Below are 22,994 nucleotides of genomic sequence, written 5' to 3' on the forward strand. Positions count from 1 at the left end.
TGTCTCAGGTGTTAGGGAAACAAACATATGACAAAAGCCTTGCTTTTAAGGAACCTACCCTCTTGGTAGATAAGTCTTGCATTAATCATATAAGTGCAAGGTAAACTAGTTTTCTCAATATTTTTTTCCTTTCCTCTCTCATTCTTGACTGAAAGTAAAATAACTAAAATATAGGTGGGAAGAGAGACAGAAACGAGTGAGTGATGGCACGCTTCCTTGAAAAATAAGTGAGTTTCATTATAATGCTGTGAGCCTATATTGATCAGTTCTTGTCCTGACTCAGCACTACATAGAAAGAATTAAAAAATCTAATCAGAGGTGAAGAGGGTGAGAAAGGGGATGAAAAATCCATCGAGCCATATTTGTTTGTGAGTATTAGCTTTGTTTAGTATGGTTTTGTTTTCTTCCCACATTGATATGAGTCTTTGCAGTGCATCTGGAGGTGTTCAGTTTTTTATTCCAAATGCCCCAACTAATCTAGGTTGCTGTTAATGACTCAAGCTGTATCCAAAACTATAGCCTGAGATTAATTCACTCATTTCTTGGGCACTTAGGTTAGCAATGTTCTTTCATTGTTTGGTAAGGAAAAAAAATTAACTTAGATGCTGACAAATAAACTCTGGAACTTTGTTACTTTAGTCCATTTGTATCCCCTGAGCTATGCCATTTTGACTGAAACACAGTTCAGTCAATAGTATCAATAGACTATTTTTGACTAAGATTATCTTTGGATGGTTTTATGGCTATTCTAGAGGAATAAAGTATGATGCTGTTCTAAAATTTTCATGACACTTTTCCCCTACACTTAGTCATGCCATTGGTAGTTTTATTTTATTTCTTAAGTTGCTCTCAGTCTTTGGCAATGCTTCCTGGCAATCTTTTATGTTCAATATTTGTAGAATTGTTGAGGTGGAAGGTGTTCTGTGTATGTAAACACAGACTGGTGTTTTACCATGTTCCGTTTTACTCCATGGCCTCTACAAAGGTGTCATTTGTATAAGATATTTTCCTTTGGGATGTTTCCTGCAGCTTTTGGCCATTTCCAGCTTTAATGAAGCATTCAATTTTGGATAAACTACTGCTTCACAGCCAAATATTTGATTCTTTGGTGTCAATATTTATAAAAGTAAATGCTAGAATAAACATCTGTGTTTCCTTATTTCTGCAGTCTTTATTCTCTTGAGCCTATTTATATTGTATTTACTCTAGAGAAGTATAGTTAGTTGTGTATTTCCCAGTCAACAATATGTTCTCCATTGCTAGATTTGGGCACACAATGAGGGGGGAAATATAGTCTGTAGTCTAGATTTAATGTACTAGATTATTTTGGATTTAGCAAATCAGTGGTTTTGAGACATATTTCAGGACAGATTTCTGTTTATCATTTGCCTAGTACCAGTAGATTAGCTTGACTGGTTAATCATATCTTACTGAGGTTAAGCAGTTGTTCTTTTCCTAAGTCTTTCTTCTTAATGTCGTGTATACTTTTTTTTTGTTGTTGTTGTTGTTTTTTTCGTGACCGGCACTCAGCCAGTGAGTGCACCGGTCAGTCCTATATAGGATCCGAACCCGCGGCGGGAGCGTCGCCGCGCTGCCAGCGCAGCACTCTACCAAGTGCGCCACGTGCTCGGCCCTGTGTGTATACTTATTAACTGTAGATTTACTGTTCACCCTGTTATTAGGCTGTTATGAGCTAATTTGTAGTTATTATTACATAGGCAAAGAGTTTAAGTGCTTGAATCTTACTTTCATTTATAAATTGTATGTTGTTAAAATATATTTGGATTTAGAATTCTACAAATATTTTGTTCAGCTATCATGAGAAGATCTATTCACTTGTCTAGGAGACTGTTGTGTATTCTATGTCATATTAAGTCATTGTTCTTATTTAAATAGTACATAAGAAAGCTGATAATTTTCCAAGGAAAGAGTGTCATTTTCCAGATTGTTTTTCAGAATCAGAGGAACTACAGTCATACAGATATCTAAGCTCATTTTACGTGGTATAATTTTATTGTCCTTTTATAGAGATCCCATAATGTTAATAATTATAATCAAATTTTTTCTTGGCCTTGAAAATAATTTTAGGGACTCTTTATTTATTGACTTGTCCAGTAGATGGAGGGGTGGTGGAGGAGGAGCCTGGTTATTCTCTTTGTCCTTTAAAAGGCCCTTCTAGGTTTACCCTATTGCAGGGAGAAGGTCTTCCTCAAGGTTTCTACCATTTTTTCTTTTCCACATGGCGCTCTCTTTAAGGCCCTTAAGCTATTGCCCCACCATTTCCAATCGCAAACTACTTTCCCCATATTAGGAATTCCTGTCCCTTGATCCTTTCCTGGTTCTTGCTATAGGATGCACTTTGGAAATTAACTTTGTGATTGTGAGCACTTGTGGGAGGAAATAGGCAACAATCCTATTAATGGAGTGAATTTATATACACACACATAAATATGTAAATTATGTCCTATATAAATAAAATTCCTTCTAGAACCAAATATATGTAGTTATAATAATAACTAACATTTAGTTATCAGATATTCTGGAAATTCATAGCCTTAAATTCAAATGTGCTGAGAGGAAAAGCATATCATTTTACTGTCCTACTCTGGTCATTTCTTTCATTTAGTGATGGAAGACTTGCCTTAGAGATACTGACCATGTTGCTGTTTCTCTCTTCTTCTTTCAAAGGTACTAGCTGATTGCTCACTCCTTCCATCAGTCCTGATGTTAATTCTTTTGCAGGCTTTTTGTTGAAGTTTAGTTTCTGGTAGATTCTTCAGGAAAGACTTATAGGAACAATATTCCTTGAGTTCTTGCTATATAAACTAGTTCTGGCTATAAAAACTATACCTGAGTTCTTGCTATATAAATTGTAGTTTTTATTCTGGCCTTTATACTTGAAGGTCACTTTAGCTTTATTAAAAAATGTTTGATGTAGGCTGCTATAGGTTATTTTCCTCAGATACATGCATGTTTTTCAGTATGTAGTTTCAACTTTTCTTTTCTTTTAGGAAAGTTTCTAAAATTATAGTTTTTACTATTTTTTGTTTTGTTGTTTTGATCATCTTCTTCAGGGACTCCTATTATGCATATATTGGACCTTTGCTTATTACACATCAGTCATTTTCTCTTGAAATCTTTTTATCTCTTTTATTCTTTTTTAAAAAATTGGTTATGAATATTCATGAGATACAAAGCTGATTGTCACCCCTCATGCCCAAGATGTGAAGGCCAGATCTATACTGGCAACATGCCCATTACCACAAATTCTGATTGTACCCTGTGTCCTCCACCCAATTATCCCCACAATTATCCCCAACCTCCCTCCCCCTTTCTGCTACTCCACTTTATATCCCTAGGTATATTCTCTCCCTCTGCAAGTCCAACACACTACTGTGGTCTTTCTTTCCTTCCTTCTTTCTCTCTTAGGTCCCACTTATGAGTGAGTATGTGCAGTATTTATCCCTCTGTGCTTTGCTTATTCTGCTCAACATAAGTTTCTGCAAGCTCATCCATGTTGTTGCAAGTGGGAGAATTTCATTAGTTTTTATGGCAGAGTAGTGTTCCATGGTGTGTATATACCACAGTTTCCTTATCCAGTCATCCATCGATGGACATTTAGGCTGGTTCTATATCTTGACTGTTGTAAACAGAACTGTGATGAACATTGGAGTGCAGGTATCCCTTCAATATGATGACTTCCATTCCTCTGGGTATATATACCTAGAAGTGGGATTGCTGGGTCATATGGAAGATCTATCTGTAGTTGTTTGAGAAACCTCCATACTGTTTTCTGTAGTGGTTGTACTAATTTACAGTTCCACCAGCAGTGTAGGAGCATTCCCTTCTCTCCACACCCTTGCCAGCATTTGTTGTTCTCCATCTTTTTGATTATAGCCAGTCTAACTGGGGTGAGGTGGTATCTCATTGTGGTTTTAATTTTCATTTCCCTGATGACTGGTGATGTTGAGCATTTTTTCACGTACCTATTGGCCATTTGTATGTCTTCCTTTGAAAAATGTCTATTCAGTTCCTTTGCCCATTTTTTAATTGGGCCCTTTTTCTATAAATGATCTTGGGTAAAGTATTCTCTACTTTAAATATCAAGAAGTTTGACCAATATTGGTGATCATACTGTGGTCTAGATATAGCCTGTTCTGTAACCATTATTGTACCTTTTTTTTGTTTTGTTTTGTTTTTTTAAATTGGGAGATAAGAGTGGGTCTGTCTTATTTGATCAAAAAATTTCCAAGTTCTACCAGTGTTTTAACTAGAAGTTAAGGGCTCGAAAACAAAATTTTGTGAAATGTTCAGTCTTCTGATTAAGGCATATTTGCTTACAATATGGCTTTCCAACTTTGTGGATTATTTTGGTTATATTTATGGTTGCTAATACTTTGTGATTATTTCTTTACTGTTTGAGGTCATTAGCTATAATGGATTTTAGATGTTTGGAATTTCTAATAATAAAATTCATTGAAAATTTATAAAGCTAGTGAACCGCCTTCTACTAATTACTACTTTACTGAAGTTCCTTGATGGTCTGTCATTCTGCCACCGGAAAAAAAAATGCACTTAAAAAAAATCTTTGGTGTCTCATCTGCCATATATATAATTTTTTGTAGATGTATTCCAAGTATCAGAGCTCTATCTTAATTTGTTGTGTATTCTTTCAGCACTTGTCACCAGGCTTCTCATGGCCATCTTAATGTGAAGTTTTCTTTACAATGTTGATACAAAGATACTCTCTTGGGATTTCTTTGAAAACAGACTGTGGCCTTTCTTCAAATGTCTTATCTCCACTTGTGTGTCATTTGACATAAGTTTGATTGAGTGAGCTGTATGTAACCTAGAGAATCATGCCTAAATGGCTGCCTGACTTACATTTTTGTTTTGTTTTTCTTGATGGACCTCGGGTTACAGGGCTGTGTCAGGCCTTATTTGGTCAGAAGCATATTTGTTTCTCTTGTCAGTTTCTTGATTGTTTCCTTTCCAGATTTCTGCCGGGCAGCCATATGGTCATTTCTGCATGTTTTCTAGATTGCTTCTGTGGCAGGATTGCACGTCTGGTTGATTAGTGTTTCAGAATCTACTCATACTGAGAGGGCTTCAGTTTTTGCCCTTACTTCAGATAGCATATTCAGATCTAATGTCCCTCCTGTCTCTTATCTGAAGTTCATTTGAATTTGGTGATTTTATTTTATGTGCATCATGTGTTTGGATAACTTTTCATCATTTTATATGCCAGGGAAGAAAGACCAGTAAAGACTGTTTAAGTGCCTAGATTATGTTGACTTTGGAAAACTAAATCTAGTAATAATTGCATTAGATGAACAATATCAATGTACATTAGATTGGGTAGAGAGTCATACGCGTCTCCTTTCCACATTTTTTATTCTCTGCTATCCAGTTCATAACTTTTTTTTTTGAAATTTATTTTGAAAATCAATCTCTATAAATGTAGAGCAAGGAGTTGGTAGCTTTAAACTGTAGCTTTCAAGGTAGTAGCTCTCATTACAGAAATACTGAAGCAAACCTCCATTAACAAAATAGAGCTTTAGCAAATTTATGCTTAACCTCATTGAACCAATAGCAGGAGAATTCTTCACCTGTGTGTATCATTTGAGAATATTTTGAAGGTGAAGAAAAGCAACTGTATCTTATATTCATTCTCTTCTCAATGAGTTCATTTTGATTTTGATGAAGATTGAAATAATAATATGAATGAGTTGTTAAACATCATGAAAAACTCACTGCCTATAAAGATTATATTATAAACTAGCTATAGAATATTGTAATAATTTCAGACTCAAGCTTAAAATTTTTAAATTAAATTACTAAAATCTAAATTTGTCTTTGCTTGTATATTAGAGCAGCTTTTATTTGATTTTGCCCTGACACTTTCATTTTATAAGCGAACCTACTTAATATATTTTTTCAGACTTCCATATATTTTTCAGGAAGTAACTTATTTGCATGCAAAATACCCTGTTTGGGTGGGTGGGTCTTTTTCAAAAGAAGCTATACTGAACTTTGTCTTTATTATCTAGGTTTTAAGGTTCTTATTGCCATAGCCAGCACTTACTTTAGAAAGTGAACTTTTGAAGAAGCTGACTAAATGTTTAAATTTATTAAATCTAGAAGTTTAGCTACTAGTTGCAGATTTCAAAGAATTGGTTGATTTTTTTTTTTTTGCAACAAGATGTTTTCTAGAGTGTGTAGTCAAACTTTCAGTGCCTCTAAATGGAGTAGTTATTGTCAAAAATAATTTTTTTTGAGCACCTAGTCCCAATCCTCCAGACATTGGTTCTTAAGATTTTTTTTAGTAGCATTAGGGTCAGCTGAGATGCTTATTAAAAATTCACATTTCTTAGTCTCACCTCCTGAGAGTCTCACATCATTGGTTTGAAATTGGGCCCAGAAATCAGCGTCTTTTAAAAAAGTTTTTTTAGCAGCTGACCAGTACAGGGATTGAACCCTAGATCTTTGTGTTATCAGCACTATGCTCTAACCAACTGAGCTAACCAGCCAGCCCATAAATCAGCATTTTTAACAAGTGTTCCACACTTTGAGAGACATTGCTTTAAAACCTCAGTGGTTCCCAGACCTGATGATGCATCTGAATCTGTCTAGTTTGCTTTAAAAAATTATTTATTCCTGGTCCCACCCTATAACTACTTAATCAGAATCTCTGGGAGTGGAGGCCCAGCACCGTGCGTTTTTAACAAGCTGCCTGGTGGTCCTTATACAGAAAACCACATCTCAGGATCCCATCCCTGAGATTCATTACTTAGTCCACCTGTTAGTTGCCTGAGGGCCTTGTGCATTTATGTTCTAGGATCTCCCAAGGTCTAGTTTCTGGGTGAAATATTAGACAAGATGTTTTTGTTACTCCTCAGACATGCCTAGACGTTGACATTGTAGTGGCTAAAAAGCATTGCCAAATTTTTAATACATTCTTTAACATTTTTCTTATCAATAATAGATAATTTACACATACTTATGTACACATATACGAGGGACTTTTAAAAGTTCATGGAAAAGATTCATATTATCTTTTAACTGTTTTTTCCACGAACTTTTTGAAGTACCCTTGTGTATTTGCTGTGTTGACTGTTGTGGGATAAAACGTTTTCACACACTTTAAGAAGTTCAGTCCAATTGAATGAATTCATTCAAGACAATGTTTTTATATATGTTTACTTTGATACTATTGGCCAGTATTATTAATGTGATTTTTTTGTATAAAAGATAGTTTATTCTGCATAGTAAAGAACTGGAAAAAATGGTTTTAGTACTTAGTTATCTTAAGCATTTTGTAGAACTGTACAGCTTTTCACAATTAGGATTATTTACAGTTGTTTTCAATGATGGATTTTGAGTAAAGTAAGAAGCATTTGATTTTTGGTGGTGTTATAACAATTAAGCTACATGGTGTTATAACAATTAAGCTACATGGAGTTACAGTCCTTACATGGTAGTTGAAGGAACTTCAAAGGTTTAAATAAATTGTTATTTGAATGCTTTCTCTAAGTTTAGATAATATTTGTTTGTGTAATTAATGTTAATGGAAAGCTTTGGCTTAATAATCATAAATTGATTAAGAGCTAAAAACAGAGAACTGATAATTTTTATTTGCTTATGCAGATTGAATGAAGGATAACAAGGTTGGAGTGAGTCAAAGTCCAAGAAAAGAATGTGAGCACTTTATTGTATGTGTTGGTTTACATTATAGTACTCAAAAATATTACACCCTCTTGACCACTTGGTAAATGTAGTTTGGAGGGTGTGGTGGTTTGTATTGTATTATTCTGTAGCTAAAGCTCTTAAAGTTTCTAACATTCTCTAACTTTATTTTTTAGCTTTATTTTTTAACTTTTTAATTTCTCTAATTCCACTTAACTTGGTTAACTTTTTACCGGAGATGAACATTTTAAGATTTTCAGACTCACTAATTCATCAATCTGAAATAATTGCCACTAAAGTAAAAATTGTTGGGAACAAATTAATTAACTTGATATCATATTACATTGCTCTGGCAGTTAGATTTTAAGCATTTTTTTTTTTTCCTGTTTAGAACAATGCCTGGTTTACTATTCAGATCCAGAGTTATCTGATGTGGTTTCTTATTTTTCAAACTATGTTACTATCATTACTTTAAAGTTGAATTTCCAGTTGGCTGCTAGAGAGCAAGACTTATTTTGTATAGTCCTCAGTAGGTACCTCAGAGGAGTCCTGGAGCTACTAACTGCTACAGCCACGTGGCTCTCTATTTGGGGATAAGAGAGGAGGGAAAGTACAACCTGTAAGTGAATGTAATGGGTTGCACTTTTTAGAGACCTCTGCTATGAATGGTCGTTTTCAGGTAATGACAGTCATGATAGTACTGGGATGTGAAAAAGGGTCATCTGTTTTATAATAGGTGTGATTTTTTTTTTTTAACCATTGTATTTTATTGCTGAATTTATATAGTTTTCTGTATTTTACCTCAAATATTTAAGAGGGGGAGGTGTTAGCAACAGGACTGTTAAGTGACATGGCAGGACTCTTTCTACTTCTTGGACGTTCCCTTGGTGAATTTATAGAACATCATTCTTACTATCTGTTGCCTAGTTTATTTTTTCACTTGGTTGCCTTCCTATTCTTCATTGGCGTGTATGTGCCATACATATAGTGCTTTATAGTTTAATTATACAATATCATATCTCCCCTAACCAAAGTGTAAACACTTTGTGGACAGAAGAGTCTGAAACTTTTGCAGATCCCCTTGGTGCCTAGAACAGTGCTTTTCATACAGTAGGCATTCAGCAAGTTTTGTTTAGTGATAGTTAACTGATTTTGCCACTTACGAAGTACTATTTTCCTGCTCCATGTTTAGTTTAAGTAATGATAGGTGTTTGTTTAATTGACTTGCTTTCATGCTTTACACATATGGTTGAACATTTATTTTAGCAATTTTATTAAGTTATTCAAGCTATTATAACTTAATCCAAAGATTGTTTGACTACACTAAATGTATGTTCTGGTTCATAAGGAATCTTCTTGTTTGATTTACTTAAGTTGAGGTGATTTTGTATTAATTAGTAGAAAAATATTGTGCTCGCTAAATTCAAAACTAAATGTATATTATAACCACATCTGTAATAATAAAACAAGAAACAATTTATTGTGTGTATAAATAATGCAAAAACATGTTGATTTTCCTTATCTACTGAATTGTAAAATCTGAATTGGTGGGAGATAATACCACAAATCCAATAAATAAAATGGGGGCATCAAGGCTTAGGTGTTGAGGCAGTCAAAAACCTAACTTATTGGCATGACAGTTTAGATAATATGAACAAGTCAACTTGCAGAAATAGAATTCACTATTTATGATAAATGTTTTGATAAGTCTCAGGCCCTCATGGTATTTGATAAATAGGATTATTATGGCTAATTATATCTTGGACGAGTACTATCATTGTCAACTTTTAAACCTACTCAGAATTTTTACCCTTCAAATAATTTACGTGGAAGTTGGTTACTACTCCATATCTTTGAAATTTTCCTGATGTAAGAAGATGGTGAGAATTTTAAGTATGTTTGAAATATAGCGTTTCAAGTATATGCTCATATTTGCGTTGCTTACTTTAATTTTTTTTTTTTAACAATGACTGGTAGAGTGAATTTTATTCAAAGATATGAACACTGTGCTGTCCTAACTTATTCTTTCTAAGAAATTTTAGGTTTTATTCCTGTTGGTGATGTGTGGTGCTTGTCTTCACATTCTTATGCAGTTAGGGAGTAGGATTATAGCCACAGAGTTAGACGGAGCTAACTGGCTAATCTGAAGATTGAATTTAGCGCTGTATTTCAGGTGCCTTATCCCAGTGGTCTTCACATTGAAGTAAGATCACTCATTGAGGTACAGGAAGAAAATATAATTTCTCTATTTAAATTTTTTTTTATAAATTTTTATTGTGTCTGTTTTATTTTATATATTTATATATATATATAAATATATAAAACATTAGTTATATCATACATATCCAGTTTATAAATAAATAAATTCAGATGTTGCTGCATACCTACATATTTATCTAAGTAATAGGAATACTTAGTCAAAATAAATTGAAGACCATATTCTAACAAAGTAACTAAGAATAGAGAGTGGACACTAAGGGGAGAGCATGTGATTGTTTTAAAGTAATGAACAATGATTAAAAATGCAATAAAAAGAAAATTGGTAAATTTAGATTATATTTTTCAGATCAAGGGGCTCATTTACAGATTGTTCATATATTTAACTCTTTATAAAACATAAAAATGGTCTCTATTGTTTACCAAATTAAGAGGAATTTTAATGGCTAAGTAGTCTACATTCAACTTTTCAAATAGTTTGGAGTTTAAGTATAGGCACAAATTTTTCACATATTATGGCTTTTCATTTTCTGGTTATAGTAAACCTTTATGCAGCCTTCTTTTATGTAATGGTCATCTTCTATAAATGTTGGCTCTGTCTTTCAAGTGACAATTTTTTTTTGCCTTTTGTTTTTTCTTAGTGGAAGGAATGTGAAGTAACTTTCTAAAATTTTAAACAAATCATTACAAATCAGATTATGAGGGACGTGTTAATTTTCTATTTCCTAAAGTTGCTAAAATTAATATGTGTTGCTTTTGTAACCAAGAAAAATATTTAAAAGAATTAATGGAAGCAACTTCTAGTAATAGAATTATCTTCCATACTACCTATGATGGGCTGAGAAGGTAAGGAGAAAGGAGAAGAAACAAATAGAGAAACAGAAAACAAGCAGCAAGGGAGCATTACAAAGTAGGAAAAAAAATTGCACAAGTTAAATCAAATTTATTATAACAATAAATATAAGTGGTATAAACTCACCTTTTACAAGACTTGCTGCAAAGCTTTTTACAAAAAGCATAATTACATACTGTATACAAGAGGTGTGCTTAAAACAAAGTGATTCAAAGAACTTGAAAACAAAAAGTTAGGCATACTTAGGCAAATTATAAGAGAAAGAAAGCAGAAGGGCGTTATGTTCAGTTTGAAACAGCTTAAAAGTAAAAAGTAATAAATAGGACAGATTATAATGATGATGCATACAAGCCATAATGGTGATGTCAAGAATCTATATGTACCAGATTACACAGAACTAAAATATAAATGTAAAGAAATTGTAAAGATAAAGAGAATTTTTAGAACTCAGAAGTTTAGAGATTTTAGAATTCTAAGTCTGTGAAGATTAAGCTGATAATTATATTATCCCTGTATTCTATATTTTAATTCAGTTGATATACAGGAGAAAGGAACTATATATTCTTTAAAAAAATGTATATTCTCCATGACTCATGAAATCTTTAAAAAAATCTACCGTATTTTTTAGTTGCAAAGAAAATTTCAGGTAATTCCAGAGAGTAGAAATAGGTCACACTAAGATTCTTTGCCTTCAGTGCAATAAAATAAGAGCTAAATAATAAAGATAAGGAGGAAGTTTGATAATTTTCAAATCTTTTCTAACAATTCTTTGGTCAAAGAAGAGATCAAAACTGCAGTTGTAAGATATTATCTAGGTAATATGATAGCATTAGAATATACTGCACTTTTTGTTTTTCTGATAAACTAAATGTGTGTTTTGGTTTAAGGAAGTTAGTTAAAGGATGGCATTCAATAACAAATGTTTTTTGACCCTCTGAAAAATGTGCAAGGGACTGTGATGTGAGACATAACTCTAAGACTGTGAGCGTTGGGAACTTGTAATTCACTGGACTTTATTATAGAATGTACATTTAATAGTAAATTATTTGGGTTGGATATATGGAAAATCCTCTATGCAGTTGACCCTTAACATGGGTTTAAACTGCGTGGGTCCACTTATATGGTGGACTTTTTAGTAAATATATTGGAAAATTTTTGTTTAGGTGTGTTATGAATGCATGACATACCTAACCAAGCAGTTAAGTAGTCTGCCTAACAGTAGGCTGTTAGTAAGCTATTAGGCTGAAGTAGTATAGTAGTTAAGTAGTTAAGTTTTGGGGTAATCAAGAGTTATATGTGGATTTTTGACTGTGCAGAGGGTTGGTACCCCTAATCCCTGCATTGTTCAAGGATCAACTATAGTTTCTTTATATGCTTGGTGTTCAGTGTGATAGTTCTAATTTTCAGTAGAGATATTTATTGTACCCACATGGGGAGGAGAAGTAGATTGAATTGTGTAGAATGTTTGGAGATCTTGGTTCCTTTTTATTTCTGTCCCCTATTAGCAGCTTTATTTCATTGTATAATTCAATTGTATTCCTTTATGCTTCAGATTCTTCATCTATAAATGAAGAACTTGAATTAAAATGTAAATTTCTTTATACATGTTATTTTTGTGCAGTATTCTTAATTGAATACTTAATGAACATCAGTTCATTTTCAGTCTGTAGGTATTGAACTTATGCTGTGGTGGGGACAAGCTTAAGGTGCACCTTAAGAAAGCAGAGGAGGGTGAGGTGATCTTAGAAAAGGAAAGAGAGGGAAGGGCACTAGGGAAGCTTTCACAGAGGCAGTGTGACATCTGAGCTGGTCTCGAGATGAATAAGAGTTTGACAAGTGAATAAGGAAGGAGAACATTCTAGGGTCAGACAACAGAATGTGCAGAGGCAGAGAGGGTGCATTTTATATTTTGAAAAATACAAGTTATTTTTGTGACACTTAGCATGGGCTTATGGAGGAGTGGAAGATATAAAGTATTGAGGTGTATGGAAACCAAATTGTAAAAGCTTTTTATGTCATACTAAATAATGTGGGCTGTAAGTTAAAGGTAGTGACTAACCATGGAAATATTTTTTAGCAGGGGTGGGGGATGGTGTTCTAAGATTTAGTTGATATGGGTGCAGAGAGAACAGTTAGAAAACTGGCAGTTCAGGTGAGACATGATGTAGTCCTAAGTCATGGCAGTGGAAATGATATGTAGATTTTATTACAGGTCCCTAAAATGGATGGGCTTCGTAGGATTTGTGAAAGCCCTGAAAGTGTAAGATTTAATATATGAATGTATTTTCCTTGGGAGAGAGTTTGTAAATTTCATCAGATCATAAAACAGGGCTATTAGGGTAAATATGTATTGTAGGGAAAATTGACAAGAATGACATCATATAAACTGTGAAATTTAAATCTTTTAAAAATTGCTTTATTTGCTAACAAATTTTTTTTTTCCCACTTTTTATAGTGGACAGGCCAAAATCTCAGCAAATTCGAACCTGTAGTACGATAAGGCGAACCTCCTCTTTGGATACGATAACAGGACCTTACCTCACAGGACAGTGGCCACGGGATCCTCATGTTCACTATCCTTCATGCATGAAAGATAAAGCTACTCAGGTAAAATAAGCAATCAAAATCAGCTTTATTAGCCTGCAGTTCTTCTGTTTTAATAAATAAAGAAAATGTAATATAATCAGATTTTCCCAAAAATGAAATATATTCAACCAAAGAAGAAATTCATTGCTTTAAATAAACTCTGTAATAATTGGTTTTTGTCATCTGGTTGTAGAGGTTTTTAAATGATTTAATACTTAATAAATAGCACATCAGTGTATATTACATGATTTTAGAGACTTAGTTGTAGTTTTAAGAATTGCTTTCCAGGAGAAATTAAAACAATGACTAGTAACCATATTAGAAAATACAAATATTTTTGAAGGAAACTTTGCACACTTCTTGAAAATAATTTATAAAGTAATAACATGTGGCTAAAAAAATTTATGTTGAAGGATGGATTTATTTTTTTCTGTTTAAAGCCAATACTAAAAACCTTGAGAGAGAAATAGAAAACATACTGTTTTTCATACTTTCCCTATTTGTGGAAGGATTCTCAAGCTTTTGATTTGAAAAGCTTTTCTTTGCATGTCAGAAAAAAAATCTGAAAGCATCTTTATTCTTTATTCTGAGCCTCAACACCATTCTCTTTCTACCCCACACTCTATCCTTTACTTTGAGGTGGTTTTATACGTATGCTTGGACTCCTCAGTCCTCACATTCAAGTTCTATTCATACCCCCTCAGGAAGTGAGACCCAGGGAATAGGTCCTTGTTGATCGTGGAAGCTAGACTTACTGTTGTTAGGGCAGAGAATCCCTGGCTATGGATTACCCAGACCATAGTCTGTGGCAAGGCATGGGCTCATTGTGTGCATGTCCTTTGTCCCAAGGTCTCTTCACTCTTTGTGGAGTGGCATGTCTGAAAGAGGGCCAGAGCAGTTTCCCCTAAATCTTGAGGATAGGAACTTGTCCTGTCTAGTTCTGGATGTAGGTCGTTTATCAGAGAAAGTTAACGTTGAAAGGAAGGCAAAATATAGGCCAGGCCTTAGAACCTGAGGCTTAGAGAAGTTAAGTGATTTATACATGGTAACATAGCTAGTTAAATATGAAGAAATTTGAACCCAGAACTGACTGATTCCAAAGCTTTTGCTTTTTCTCCAGCTCCCTACTGCCTCTCACAGCAACCACCAGTGCACATACCACTTAACCTAGTGCTTGTCTCACAAGCATAAGAATTGGTCTTGCCCCCAAACATCTGTTAGCTTAACTAAAGGTACAGTATGAGATGGTTTTTATGGCCACATCCATTCCTCCTGGATTAACTCTTGAACTCTTGAGGAGGGAAGAAGTAGTTTTTGTTTATTTGGTGAGTGTTGGTGGAAGGGAAGTGGTATACTGAGCTTGCTACAGATATTAAACACCTGAGCTGTCTAGCTTTGGTGGAAGGTGTCTCTAGTATCTTCTTCCTTTTGTATTTCCATGTTTCCACTACCTTAAGTGTTGAAGGCTAAAAATAAATTTTTTAATATTGTTTAGTATATTCGTATTTGGGCCTTTGAAAAGAAGTAGCATACGTTGTGAAAAGATTGTGGACTTGGGAGACAGATCTTGTATTTACATCAAGGCCCACTATGAGGAAACTTTCTGAGGTGATAGAAATGTTGTGTATCTTTTCAAAATAATTGATTAATTTTAAATGACAAGCAAAAATTGTATATATTGTGTACAACATGTTTTGATGTATGAACACATTGTGAAATGACTAAATCAAGCTATTTAGCATATATATTGCCTCACCTATCATTTTTTTTGAGATGAGGACACTTAAAATCTACTCTCTTAGTAATTTCGTAATATACATTGTGTTATTATTAACTATAATCACAATGATGTACTATACCCTGAAGCTATTCCTCCTGTCTAACAAATTTTGTGTTCTTTGATCAACATCTCCCCAAATCCCCTCCCCCCAGCCTCTGGTCCAGTTTACTCTATTTCTATGAGTTAAATGTTGTATAGCTTGATGAGAGTTTTGGTTTACGTGGGTGAGTACATTTATCAGAATTTATCCAAGTGTACACTTGTGCAGTTTACTCTATAACTTTTAAATTTAAAAATACAGAATATAAACAAAAAACAGGTACTGAACTTTGAGATGTTTAGGGGTGAAGTATACTGCTGTCTGCAACTTACACTGAAGTGAATCAAAAGTAAGATTGATTGATGGGTAGATTTGTGATAAAGCAAATACAAGGGTACTTCAAAAAGTCCGTGGAAAGATTCATATTATCTTTTAATTCTATTTTTCTATTTTATCTTTGGAGTACCCTTGGATAGCAAAATGTTATGTATAGAATCTAAGCTTTGGCTTTATGGGTATTCACTGAGCAGTTTTTTAAAAACTGTTTTATTTGAAATTTTCCTTAAAATGTTAAAGAAAAGTCATGGCCTACTGAATTAACTGCTGTGTGACCCAGGCTTCAGTTTCCTTTTCTCTAAATTGAAGCTAATAATACCCAATTTACACATTCACACATTTATCTTGAGGATTAAAAGATATAGCTTCACATTTTTAAGGCCACTGAAGAAATGGATCATTGCCAGCTTATTAGAATTAATCTGTTTATTTTAGTAGAAAGAAAAACTAAAAAACGTGTGTGGAATTTAATGTTACTTTCTTGCTTTAGCTTTGCAGATAAAACCTTTTTTTAAACAAAAATTTATTACCTACTCTTAAAATTGACCTTGTGGTTAAGGTTACTGTATCAGATAGTTATAGTTCCTCAGTAGTATCATAGTCTGAATTCTGTGTTTGAGTGTGTTTTTAAATGCAAAAGTAATACATATTCTTTGTAAAGAGGTCAGACAGTAAAAATAGTATGTATGGCTATAACCAAAGGTGTTTCCTTCCACCTCCTAGGTATAGGAGCCATTAAGTCTGTTCACAAATACTGGCATTCTCTCTTGGTACATGGTGAGGTTTATATTTCTCTGTGACTTGAAGTTAAGTGTGGCCATGAGACTTTCTTTGGGAAGAAGCTTTAAAGAGATGGTGCATTCCCTCTGACAAGGGGAAGTAACATTGTTCATTCCTACACTGTCCATCTGGGTCACTGAGTGACAGTGACAAGCATATCCTTTTTACTGACTCATGCATGTAATATGGGCAAGAAATTAACCTTTGTAGTTTTAAGCCATTGGAATTGGGAGGTTGAGTGGTTATTATCATAATCTAGTCTCTACTGATTAATATGCAAAACTTTAACAAATTTTTGTTGGCTTTTTGGAGCATAGTATATTATTTTTCTTAATTAAAAACTTTCAAAAGATTCAATGTGGACATAGAATTCGTATCAAAATAGAATGAAAGAAAAAAACTGAATATTTTAAGTAGTTTGTTTTTCCTCCAGAGTTTTGTCATTTGCTTAATTTTCTTTCTTAAGCTTATTGAACCTTTTTTAAAAACAAAGTCTTAATAGTTTATTGTCCTTGCTATTTATTCAATGTCCCCCCAAACTCATTGAAGCTTAATCCCTACTGTAAACTGTTGAGGGTGGGAAATCCTATTATGATATTTGAAAGGGTGGGACCTTGAAAAAGTAATTAGATTGTGAGGACCATTGATGGATTAATCCATTGATGGTTTAATAGTGGTCATGGGCATGGCTCTGATGTCTTTAAAAGGAGATTCAGTGAAGAGGTTAGTCTCTCAGAGCTGCCATCCACCATGTGAGACTACATTGCTGTGTAGAGTCACTACCAACTAGTTCCTCAGCAGATGTGTTCCCTGGACTTTGGACTTCCCAGCCTTTGAAACTGTAAGCAGTAAATATTGTTTCAATATAAGTTACCTGTTTCAGGTATTTTGTTATAAGCAACAGAAATGGACTAGTACAGTCCTGTTACAACTTTCTTTGAGTTCTACAGAACTTAATCTCTTTTTGTCTGGTATAGTTAGAAGGAATTTTCTCTGTGAGTAGTCCATCCAAAGCAGCTCCTGGAACAGGCTATTACTACCTCAGCCTCAATAATTTGCCACTTCTGAAATGTTGATTAAACTAGAAAACTTGATGGTGTTGCTCTACTAAAGCTGATTCCAATTTTGGATAAATACCCAAAAGTAGAACTGCTGGATCATAGGGTAATTCTGTGTTTAAAATTTTAGAGGAACCACCATACTGTTTTCCCCAGTGGCTGTATTATTTTACTTTCCATCAGCAATGAACAAGTTCTCTACATCCTTGCCAACAGTTGTTGTTTTCTGCTTTTAAAAAAAATAATAGCCATCCTAATTGTTGAGAAGTAATACCTTAATGTGGTTTCAATTTGCATTTCTTAAATGATTAGTGATATTGAGCATCTTTTCATGTTTTGGCCACCTGTATATCTTCTTTGGAGAAAGGTCTGTTTATGCCCTTTGCCCATTTTTGAATTGGGTTGTTTTGTTGTTGTTGTTGTTGAGCTTTAGGAGTTCTTTATATTTTCTGGATATTAATCTCATTAGATATATGATTTGCAAATATTTTCTTTTGTTCTGTGGGTTGTCTTTTCACTCTTTTGATAGTGTCCTAGTTTTTAATTTTGATAAAGTTCAGTTTATCTGTTTTTCCTTTCATTGCCTGTGCTTTTGGTAGCATGTTCAAGAAATCATTGCTGAGTCCAATGTCATGACGATTTCTTCTAAAATTTTTGTAGTTTTAACTTTTAAATTTAGGTCTTTGATACATTTGAGTTAATTTTTGTGTATGGTATAAGATAAGGGCTCAACTTCATTCTTTTGGATGTGGATATCCAGTTTTCTCAGCACCATTTGTTGAAAAGTCTGTCCTTTTCCACTGAATGTCCTTTGGCACCCTTGTCAAAAATCAAAATTGACCATATATGTGAGTGTTTATTTCTGGGCTCTCTATTTTCTATTCCATTGGTCTGTATCTGTGGCTTTTTGCATTATGCTGTAATTGAGAAGAATTTTCCCCATTCAAAGTTAAAAAAATTTTTTAAACCATGTTTTCTTCTAGTATTTGTATGTTTAATTTTTTATACTTTTATCTTTATTTCTGGAGTTTATTTTGATGGAAGGAAAGATATGAGATCTAGCTTTATTTACTTATGTTTCCAAGTGGCTAACCAGTTGATGAATAGTTTATTTTTTCCCTACTGATTTGAGATGTCACTCTCGTCATATAATAAATCGCCATTCCTATTTGGGTCTCTTTCTGGACTCTCTGTGTTACATGCCATTAATGTCGTTTTGTGCCTGCTTAACACTGAAAGATTTTAATTTTTGTTGCTTGGTAATTCATTTTAATAGCTCGTATGGCTAGTCTTACATATTTCATTTTCTTGGTTAACTTTAGAACATTTTGTCAGATTTCTCTTAGAAAGTTTTATATTGCAATAATTATTAATTTAAGTATAATTGTCAACTTTACCATATTGAGTCTTATTCAATAAAGGGTATGTCTTTTTATTTATTCAATTATTTTGTCCTTCATTACATTTTAAAGCTTTCTTCTTGTAGGATCAACACAGTTCTTGTTAAACTTATACTTAAGTATTTTGTCTTTTTTGGTTGCTGTTGAGATTAGGATCTTTGTTTACTTTCTAATTTGTTTATGTGACTTTTTAATTTGAATTTTCTTGTTTCTAGTAATTTTTCAGGTAATTCTCTCTGGTTTTGCAGATATATGATCATACAAATAGCAATTCTGCCTCCTTTCCATATATTCCTTGTAAAGTCCTCTCTTGGAATTGCATTTGTTAATGCTCCCAGGACCATGTAACATAATGGTTATGGTAGTGAATGCCGTGCCCTTGTCCTTGACTCTAATGGTAATGCATCTAGTTTACTCACTGGACACGATATACTGACTTTTGCTATGAGGCATGTGTGCTTTGAATATATCAAGAACACATGCTTATTTTACTAATAGTTTTTCTTCTTTTAATCAGGAGTGATTCAATGCTATTTCATCATTGAATATATTGTTCTGACTCATCCTATAATATATTGAATTTCTTTAATCGATTACCTAATATTTGGTCTGTGCATATGTTTCTGGATAGCATGGTATTAATTTATGGAGGATTTTAAAAAATATATGGTGGCAAATGAAGTGTTTGTTAACATATGACATTTGTTTAATGTTCAGAAACTAGGTCTGAAATTTTTTCTTTTTCATGATGTAATCCATAGGTTAGTGTTATTCTTGCTTCATAAAAAGGTTTCTGCAAGATTTCCTTCCTCTGTGCTCTAGCATGATGGGAAGAGCATCTGAGTTATCTGTCACTTGGGTCTGAAAGAATTTTACCTATGAAACTTAACTAACCTAGTATGTTTTTCGATTGTTGCTCAATAAAAAATCTCAATTTCTTTCATGGCTCTTGATCTCTTTTGGTTGATGTCAGAGAGAGACTTCAAAACTTGTAGTTTTTGAAGGTTGAGAGATGAGATGGTTAGATCTTAAATGATATTCATACTTATGCTTCCCTTTCTCCAGGTAATGTTATTTTTGGTATTTGGTTTAAAATTAGTTTTCATAATTTAAACTGTAAAACATTGGAAATGCCAGAAATAGCATTGTAATTTATTTTTCTTATTCTCATTAGGCTTTTGTAGGGAGTTTTATAATCCTATCTCTATGCCAGCATCTTTCCCTAGAAATCTGTTAATTTTTATTTATTTTTTAAGAAACATCTGGAATAAGTACTTAGCATCTGGCTTTAGCCAACATCTGATAAAGTCAAACTAACTCTGACCTAAAATATATAAATTCTTTGATATCAAAATTATATTAAAATATCTACCTTTTTCCCTCCGTTCCTAAAAGAAGCTTGGTTGGAGAGGACTTTAATCAAAGAAATAGATGATGTACCTCAAATAGTAGTAGATATAAAAAAGAACTTTCAGTTTTACCACTCTGATCAGAAACTCATTTCCTGACCAAAAGTCACACTTGATACAGCTGTTTAGGTTTCCTGTGCCCTTGTTGAAGAGTTTGCTGTTGAAATTTAAGAAGCAGCAGTTGCTGAAACATTTTGGGACATGGGGGATTCTTCATGAAATGGAAGCAAGTGTGAATGTTTGCCTATTTTAGCCTCTTAGATTGCATTCTAAGGACCCAAATTGTGTGTGTATTTTTTTAAAGTTTTATTGAGATATAATTCACATACCATACAATTCACACATTTAAAGTATACAATTCAGTGATTTTTTTTGTAAATTCAGAGAGTTGTGTAACCATCACCACAGTCAATTTTAGAACATTTTCATTACCCTCTAAAGAAACTTCATTTGCATTAGCAGTCAGTCCTCATTTCACCTCACAACTCCCCTCACCTCTAGCCCTAGGCGACCAATAATACGTACTTTCTGTCTTTAAATATCAAAGAGGCATATATGAAGATGTAGGATTAAACATTCACAGAAATCATGAGAAGGATGCTGGACTTGCACAGATTGTGAAATTAAGTATTCAAGCTACTTTGACCTAAATTCCCAAGGAAGGGGAAGCTCTGAGTTACGTCTGTGTTGAAAGTAAATGACACCCTTGATGTTAGAACAAGTACAACATTACCAGCTGTAGATCACCCTTGAGAAATTTGCTTTAAAGAGCCTGAAAGAGGAGTTCTTAAACTAAAAGAGGAGTTTGTTGACCCAGGGCATCCACATGATTCCAGAGAAAATCTCAAAAGTTCTATTCTGAGAAGCCCTTCAGATAATCATGAAAGCTGATCAATTCTGGACTTGCTGGATAATTATTGGTAGTTTCTTCATCATCCTTTCATAATGACTCTTCCATTAAATTACTTGTCCAGAAAAGGAAAGAGTTATACAGAACAGAGTTCTACAGCTGAAAACTATTTCTCCCATAATGCTGGCCTGCCCAGATCCAACCATTTATCATGGCAAACTTCTCCTCTGTCCCTAATTCTCAAAGGCTGGTCATGGCTAAAGGCAGCCACTCAAAGTGTGAAAAGGAAGTTGATGATCAAGTCACCATCAAGGCATGGATATACTATGTTGAAGGATCCCAAAATTTCATGGAGGTTTAATCTAACTATCACAATTTAGAGTGTCAGAGGCCAGAAAAAATCTATGCCAAGTGAGGGAGACTTCCTTTCACAAATACTTATTTTAATGGAGCTGGTCCCTAACTGGCTGTTGAGTAAATGCATAAGGATTAATTTCTATATAAGATCACCTTTACTTTTTTTTTTCTCTTTCAACCATCATTTAATTAGGAGACAGAGGGTTGTAGAATCCTGGAGTTGAACAGTTCACAACAAAGTAGTCATGTTCCTGGTTTCAGGGAGTAATGTTTTTGGTTGATAAAGGAATATACTCAGCTGCGTTGATGAAAAAATTTAATCCATGGCTAAACTATTTAATATTTTATTCATCAGTTTTAAATAACTGTCTCTAAAATTACCAGAAACTCAAAATTCTACTTAGTTTTTAATAGGTAATGGGTTCATTCGTCAAAAGTAAAAGTTACATATTGAAGGGCCTTACCTGTACTCCTGTTACCCACATACTCAGTTTCCCTCCCTTTACTGGAAACATTTAACTGGTAACAGAATTAACCTGTTTTTCTTCATCACTTTCCCATATCTTTGCCCCTAAGCTAGCTCTAGGTAAAATTGTGAAATAGATAATATTTATTTGGAATAACCCTCTCACTCTGGTTTCCTGACCTTTGTTGTCTGGTACTACATTGGTTCTCAACATTTTATGTCTTATAACCTATCAATTTTCTGTTGAAAATCCTGTAATAGGATTAAACAGCATTTACTGAGAAAGACATTTGTATGTTAGAGACATTATACTATAAGAATTAAGGTCATAGAATTAAGATCATAGTTTAGAATTAGGTCGTAGTTTAGGGTGTAGTATGAGAAAGCAGAATACTGCTCAAAGTATTAATAATTATCTTATATAAATGAATTATGTAGGAGGTATTATATTGTTGGGAAATAGTATAAACCAAGTGGAAAGTTTTCTATGCTGTTGAAATTCTCATAGCTTTTGGAGGATAACTCAGGTGCCTTTTGCAATGAGGGTTGCATAAAATAATCCATATTATGCTTCTAGCGCAGTATGTAGGACATAATAGATGCTGATAAATGTTAGCTGCCTTTGTATTAGAATATGTTATATTTTGCTGTTAGCATATTTAAATGTAATATTGAATTAAGTGGACAGAAAAAGTCATCATTACTAGTGTTAACAATTGATCGTGCAATTATGATAATGAAGTCTAGACTGGTAGGAAATAGCATAGAAATGATATAACTACAGAGCATGAGAGGGCTCTGGAATTCAATAAATGATTTTTGGTAGGTCAGAATCAATTCCGTCAAAAGTGGCTATTGTGTGTCCACTGTGCAATCTTACAAATAAGAAATGGTACATCAGATTTATAGGACCAAGTGCGGGAGAGTGGATTTGTATTATGAAAATTACTCCCTCTCCTGTTACTTAGGTACACATTGGTGATATTTACACCATCATCTGAGCACCATTAGTTTTTATGATTTCAGTAGGTTTTTTTTAGAATGGTATGAAAATATTTTTCTCAGTATCTAGTATTATCACCTATCTTGCTGATTCTCTGTTAATATGAGATTTCAAAACAATAATATTTTAAAAGCTAGAGAGAAAAATGAGTAGGTATATGGTCAGCATGACAC

The 22,994-nt window shown here is 33.6% G+C and overlaps 1 protein-coding gene across 1 annotated transcript in view; it reads left to right on the top strand.

Annotated features, from left to right (window-relative positions):
* GLCCI1 (glucocorticoid induced 1) overlaps positions 1-22,994 on the top strand; it is an 86,556-nt gene that overhangs the window by 15,145 nt on the left and 48,417 nt on the right. Inside the window, exon 2 of the mRNA XM_063101183.1 lies at positions 13,212-13,363. Coding sequence (XP_062957253.1) covers positions 13,212-13,363 — 152 coding nt within the window. The remainder of the gene's footprint in view (positions 1-13,211; positions 13,364-22,994) is intronic.

This window comes from Cynocephalus volans, chromosome 6 (assembly GCF_027409185.1).
Source record: "Cynocephalus volans isolate mCynVol1 chromosome 6, mCynVol1.pri, whole genome shotgun sequence".
In the NCBI taxonomy this organism is placed as follows: Eukaryota; Metazoa; Chordata; class Mammalia; order Dermoptera; family Cynocephalidae; genus Cynocephalus; species Cynocephalus volans.